The 7,245-nt window shown below is 42.4% G+C and overlaps 1 protein-coding gene across 2 annotated transcripts in view; it reads left to right on the plus strand.

Moving 5' to 3' along the window:
• Positions 1 to 3: 3 nt before the first annotated feature.
• SZT2 (SZT2 subunit of KICSTOR complex) overlaps positions 4 to 7,245 on the plus strand; it is a 56,171-nt gene continuing 48,929 nt past the window's right edge. For both annotated transcript variants that reach the window (XM_032247220.1, XM_032247221.1), the window contains exon 1: positions 4 to 127. In XM_032247220.1, coding sequence (XP_032103111.1) covers positions 101 to 127 — 27 coding nt within the window. In that variant the 5' untranslated portion in view covers positions 4 to 100. The remainder of the gene's footprint in view (positions 128 to 7,245) is intronic.

Genomic DNA, 7,245 nt, shown 5'->3' on the forward strand with positions numbered 1-7,245 from the left:
CTCCCACCCACTTCCGGTTCCTGCTGGGTGCCGAGGTAGCCAGGTCAGGGGTCAAGAGAGAGAACCTCGCTGGCCCGGGCCGGCGCGGGAGGGCTGTGTGATGGCCTCGGAGCGCCCCGAGCCGGAGGTGAGGGGCAGAGGGGCGCAGCACTGGGCCCCGAGATCCGAGGGGGAGGGTCCGGCGGGCAGGCGTGGCATTGGCCTCCTCTGGGTTTGTGGGGTGGCCGGGCTGCGTAACCTTGGCTGGGGCCTGCCCAGCCCCAAAGGCCCGACTGTGGAACCCTGCGGACCATGGAACGCGGTCTGCAGTTTCCTCAGGGAGCTAAAGGAGTAACTCTTAGCTTTGTTTTGTTTACTGAAATGTCATCCGCGTCGTCCACTCTTTGACCTAATGATAGTGGTATTAACAAAACTTGTATTTTGATTTTCTGTTGCAGTTTCAATGGGCAACGCGGCAGTAGATTGACTTTGCCGGTTTTTGCATTTCTTTAAGCATTGGAATGCCATAAACAGCTTGAATTCATTTAGTTCTGGGGCTCATGCTTTTAGAAAAGCTGCTTTAGTTTCATGAAAAAAACATTTGAGTCGGACTGAGACCTCGTTCCAATATTGGCGCTGTCACGTAGTTATTTGTGCAACCTCCTGCGAGTCTTCCCGGATCCTGTTTCCTTCTTTATAAAATATATAGTGTGTTGTGAGGATCACATGTGATGAACCAGAAAAGAGATATGAGGTATTCGTGAGATGCTAAGGAACATGCAATGAAACTTATATATGTTGTGTCATTCAGACTTGCACAAGGAAGATGGCATTCTTGTAGAGGAGAAAACTGAAAAATGAGAAAGATTAAGTACCTTACTCAAATGCCACTCATCCAGGGAGTAGCGGTTTGGAGTTAGAAGATCTGAGCTTAAAATCTCAGATTTGGATAAGACACCACCACTAGGAAAGGTACCAATATATTAGTAGGTGGTAAGGGTGAGGGATGTGTATAATGATACAAATAGTATTCATTACTGCATACTTACTGCATGCTTGGCACCATTCTAAGTGCTTTAGCAATGTCAGTTAATCCATTCAGCCCTATGAAGTGAACACTGTTATCTCCTTTTTTTAGTTTAGGAACTGAGGCACAGAGATATTAAGAGTAGCAAAGTAGGTGGGGTGCAGTGGCTTACATCTGTAATCCCAGCACTTTGGGAGGCTGAGGCCGGTGAATCACCTGAGGTCAGGAGTTAGAGACCAGCCTGACCAACATCGAGAAACCCCATCTCTACTAAAAATACAAAATTAGCTAGGCATGGTGGCACATGCCTGTAATCCCAGCTACTCGGGAGGCTGAGGGAGTGGAGGTTGCAGTGAGCCAAGAAGGTGCCATTGCACTCAGTCTGGGCAACAAGAGCAAAACTCCCTCTGAGAAAAATAAAAAGAGTAACAAAGTTACACAGCTATTAAGTATTGGACTCCAAAACAGTTGGCCAGGCTCCAGTCTTTGTATTCTTAACCATATTGTTTATAGTATAAATAGTAAAGTGACTGCAGAATGGTAAATCTCCAGTTCACTGGGATTTGGTGTAGTAAGACCCAACATTGAATAGGATAGTAGGAAACCATGCCTTATTTAAAATAATCAGTCATGTTCACAGAGGTGGTAGAATAGCCCATGTATCAAATATCAAAATCAATCAGAAATAGTAATACAGGAAAACCACGAAACAATTCAGAGTGTTTCATTATATATTAAAGTGAAAGGAAGTGGAGGGCTGTTGTGGGGAAATACAACATATCTTTTAGGCAGATAGTCTAGAATGGCACCATCCTGTAGAAATCTAATGCAAGCCACATGTGTAATATTAAGTTTTCTCATAGCCACATACAAAATAAAAAACAAATGAATTTTAATTACATATTTAACCCAAAACTCCCATTTTCAAAATGTAATAAAATGCAAAACATTATGAGATAGTTAACTTCTTTTTTATACTAAGTCTTTAAAATCTAGTGTTGTATTTTACACTTACAGCACATCCCATTTTGGTCTAGCAACATTGTAAGTGCTCAGTAGCCCCATATGGTACTCTTTACTATATAGAGCATTGCAGATCTAAAGTAATTTCAAGTCAAGACACACAATCCTGGGAGTCTCATCCAGCCAAAAGTTAAGCATTTTTTAAGTTCCTGATTTGCATTTCTGAAAATTTTATCAGAAGGTAAAGAGATTGAAGAGTTCTATCCCTGGGTGTTATAAAGTGATTGATTTTTAGAGGCTGTTAGGATCCCAAGAGAGAACGATTGGGCATAGTCAGATTTAGAAAGTCATTCATTCATCACACACTTGAAATATTTTTTTTACAAGTGCTTCTATGGAGTCAGAATTGTGCCAAGTATCAAGGTGGATACAGAGCAGTGTAAGACAGACATGCTCCCTATCTTTATGGAGTAAACAAGGATTGAATTAGATTAATAAGTGCTGTAAAGGAGTGAATTAGGGTGCTTAACAGGGATTCTTAACCTACCTTGTAAAGAAGTCGGGGCCGGTCGTGGTGGCTCAGACCTGTAATCCCAACACTTTGGGAGGCCGAGGTGGGTGGATCACGAAGTCAAGAGATTGAGAACATCCTGGACAACATGGTGAAATACACCCACCCACACCGTCTCTACTAAAAATACAAAAATTAGCCATACATGGTGGTGCATGCCTGCAATCCCAGCTAGTCAGGAGGCTGAGGCAGAAGAATCGCTTGAACCTGGGAGGCGGAGGTTGCTGTGAGCTGAGAACGCGCCGTTGCACTCTAGACTGGGCTACAAGAGTGAAACTCCGTCTCAAAAAAAAACAAAAAACAAAAAAGAAGTGGCAAGACAAGGGGTTGTGGATCAGGAGACTCAAAAGAATGACATTTAAGCTGAAACCTGACGAACAGGTAGAAGTTATCTAAAAGAAGAGGCAGAGAGCATTGCAGGCAAAGGGAATGGTGAGATCTTCAGGTGAGAAGAAGCCCATTGGAGCCTTCAGAGAACTAAGAGGAAGCAACTCCCAGTGTGGATGCAGTGTGACAATGAGAATAGCTAACACTTACTGAATGCTTACTGAGTATCATCTGATACTCAGAAATTATCCTAAAATAAGCACTTTTATTATCCCTGTTTCACAGACAAGGAAACTGAGGCATAGAGAGTGTAAATCTCTGCCAAAGCCATATAGTTAATAATCAATGGAACCAGTATTTGATCCTAGGAGCTCTAACACTAGAATATGTGCTTTTAACTGAAGGGGGATTGGTGAAAGAAAAGGCTGGAGAAGAGCAGCTTGAGGCCATGCTGGAGGCTCAGGGCTTTGACGTATAGTGGCAGGGAGATTTTAGCCAGTTCAGGAGGGGAAATAATCCACATTATTTTGTGGGAGTGTGTTAACAGAAGACAGCACAAGGGTTAGAAAAGACTTAAAAAAAAATCAGACCTTTATCACAAAGGGACAGGTACAAGAAAAGCAACAGATTAATGAGATGGACCATGCTTCATTTATCCTGGTATATATGGTATGTAGCACAGTGCCTGGTAATGTTTTATTTATCTTGATATAAATGGTATGTAGGCCTCAATAAATGTTCCAGACAATGATAGCCTTCCTCTCCCGTTTAATTGCTACAACATTCCTATGAAGATATTCCTTTTATTTATTTATTTTTTTGAGATGGAGTCCTGCTCTGTCACCAGGCTGGAGTGCAGTGTCACCATCTCGGCTCACTGCAACCTCCGCCTCCCAGGTTCAAGCGGTTCTCCTGCCTCAGCCTCCCAAGTAGCTAGGACTACAAGCTCACGTCACCACGCCCAACTAATTTTTGTATTTTTAGTAGAGACAGGGTTTCATCACGTTGGCCAGGATGGTGTCGATCTCTTGACCTCGTGATCTGCCCGCCTCGGCATCCCAAAGTGCTGGGATTATAGACATGAGCCACCACATCTGGCCTATGAAGATTTTTATCCACATGCTATCAACGAAGAAACTGAGGCTTGGAAAAATTAAGTAATTTGTACAAAGTTACCTAGATAGCAAATGATAGAACCAGATTTGAACCCAGGTCTCTGACTCCAAAACTCTACTTTGTCTTCCTTACCAGACTACTGAGAGTCATGAACTTCAGACTCAAGGGAGATTAATATTGAGGATGTGAAACTCCGTGTGAGTGTGGATGCTCTGAGAACTAATTCAGGGATTCTTATTTATTTATTTTGAGACTGAGTCTCACTCTCACCCAGGCTGGAGTGCAGTGGCATAATCTCAGCTCACTGCAGCCTCCATCTCCCAGGCTCAAGTGATTCTCCTGCCTCAGCCTCCCAAGTAGCTAGGATTACAGGCACCCCCCATGAAGCCCGGCTAATTTTTGTAGAGGTGGGGTTTCACCACGTTGCCCAAGCTGGTCGCAAACTCCTAAGTTCAGGTGATCCACCTGCCTTGGCTTCCCAAAGTGCTGGGATTACAGGCATGAGCCATCACACCCAGCCTAATTCAGGGATTCTTAAATGTTAATGTAGAAGAATCACTTGGAGACCTTGTTAAAATGTAGATTCTGGAGCCCATCAACGCTTTTCTTTTTTTTTCTTTTTTTTTTTTTTTTTGAGATGGAGTCTTGCTCTGTCACCCAGGCTGGAGTGCTGTGGTACAATCATGGCTCACTGAAGCCTCAACCTCCCTGAGCTCAGGTGATTCTCCCAACTTAGCCCTCTGAGTATCTGGGACTACAGCCACATGACACCACACCCAAATTAGAAATAATTTTAGTAATTTTTTGTAGAGAGAAGATTTTGCCCTGTTGCCCAGGCTAGTCTCAAACTCCTAAGGCTCAGGTGATCCACCCTCTTTGGTCTCCCATAGTGCTGGGATTGCAGGCATGAGCCACCGCACCTGGCTATTACTTGTTTTTGTGGAACCACATTCTTATCCTTTGGAGCACTTACTTGGTTTGTAATAATACAATAGTTAGAATGATTATTTGATTGATCTTTTTGTCCTTCATTATAGAGTAAGTTTTATGAAAGCAGGGAATGCAAGTTTTTGCTTTTCATTGTATCCTTAGGACCTAGCCCAGTGCCTAGGATGTACCAGGCTTTTTATAAATTTGTTGAGTGAATGTATGTATGCTTACCTTGCCTTTGTTCTGTTTGGAATTCAGTGAGGACTTGATGGCATCCTGAACAAGTTAGCATGGAAATCAAACTAGAGAGATTTACTAGAAGAAACAACACTCTAAGCTTCACCATAGAATAATAGGCTGAATTTATCCGATGTGACAGGACTAACTGAATAATTGTATGTGTCCAAAAAAGCCAGCTTATGAGGATAGCATGGGAAATGTGTTTGGACAGCAGCACAGGTGAGAAAGTCATGGAGCAAGTATAACCTAGGAGAATCTGAATCTGTGACCTCACCTGAGTATTATGTTCCATTCTGGTCCCCACATTTTAAGTTGTAAAGCAGACCAGCCAGAATTCATTCCTGGCCACATAATCTGAGATATAAAATAGTGAGGAAACTTGAAACCATGCTATTTGAGACATACTTAAAGAACCCGAAGATGTTTATTCTGGAGAAGCAAAGACTCGGGGCTGTTACCCCGTGTTTAATAATAGACTCTCATTTGGCAGAGGGTCACATTCTCCCTGTGTGACCTTAGGAGGTAAAACAAAAAGTGGGTTAGATATTTTCAAGACCACAGACTTTTAAGAGTGGGTCAAGATATCTAAAAGACAGATTCTGGCTTTATGTGAGGACATTTCCAACTCTGCCAACTAAACAGGTATGAGCAAAAAAAAAAAACTGCAGTGAATGGCTGTGCAGGACTTCTTCTGACTCAAAGAAGCAAGGTAAACAGCAACACTTTGTTATTACTAATCTGTGCATTTATCCCCATTACTTTTTACAAGGTGCTTTCACACACCATTGGGCTAGGTGGTATTTTGTAGAGGAGGAAGCTCACTCAGAGTCTGAGCTATCAAATCACAATACTTTCTTTCCATAACACTGTTCTTTCTGAAACAAAGCTAATGGAACCTAAAGCAAATCTGTTAGAACCCCCATTTGGACTCCCCCGCATTCCAGGAACAATAAAAAAGAAGCTACTAGTGAAAACTTGGTAAAAACAGTGTTTGTGGAAACAAAGGAAAAAAAACAAAGTAGAATAGCTTAGTTTTTCCATAAATGATTGAAAGATAAAGTGAATAAAGGACAGGAACTCTAGCAACAAAAACCGTGTTGATAAAAGAGTGAAAAATTAGAAATTATTGGTAAGAAATTAAGAATAACTAGAAACAAAGAAGAAATAAATATAGCTTGTGAGATTAGTTTTCCTTGTTCATGCATGTATTCAACAATTATTATTAGAATACTTAGTATGTTTTAGCACTGTGGTAGGTGCTAGGGTTACAGCAAGAAATAATGTATAGGCCAGGTATAGTGACTTACGCCTGTAATCCCAGCACTTTGGGAGGCTGAGGCAGGTAGATCACCTGAGGTCAGGAGTTCAAGACCATGCTGGCTAACACGGCAAAACCCCATCTTTACTGAAAATACAAAAAGTAACCTGGTGTGGTGGCATGTGCTTATAATCCCAGCTACTCGGGAGGCTGAGCCAGGAGAATCACTTGAACCCAGGAGGTGGAGGTTGTAGTGAGCCAAGATGGCACCACTGTACTCCAGCCTGGGTGACAGAATGAGACTTCATCTCAAAAAAAAAAAAAAAGAAAAAGAAACAATATATAGACATGGCTTCTACCTCATTGGATCTTCCAGACTTGTAAGGGAAACAAACATTACACAGATTCTTTTATTTTATTTTATTTATTTATTTTTTTGAGACAGAGTGATGGAGTTTCACTCTGTTGCCCAGGCTGGAGTGCAGTGATGCCATCTTGGCTCACTGCAGCCTCCACCTCCTTAGTTTAAGCAATTCTGCCTCGGCCCCCTGAGTAGCTGGGACTACAGGTACGTGCCACCATGCCTGGCTAATTTTTGTATTTTTTAGTAGAGATGGGGTTTCACCACGTTGGCCAGGCTGGTCTTGAGTTCCTGGCCTCCCATCCCAGCCTCCCAGAGTGCTGGGATTACAGGCATGAGCCACTGCCCGGCCCCTGCAATTTTTTTTTTTTTTTTTTTTTTTTTGGTGGTTTTTCTCTTTTTTTTTCCCATTTGGAGGGCAATGGGCCGCTTCTAGCTTACTGACAACACGGCCGTCGAGGGATACATGTGTC

This window comes from Sapajus apella, unplaced genomic scaffold (genome assembly GCF_009761245.1).
Source record: "Sapajus apella isolate SASKATOON/1434 unplaced genomic scaffold, GSC_monkey_1.0 scaffold62, whole genome shotgun sequence".
In the NCBI taxonomy this organism is placed as follows: domain Eukaryota; kingdom Metazoa; phylum Chordata; class Mammalia; order Primates; family Cebidae; genus Sapajus; species Sapajus apella.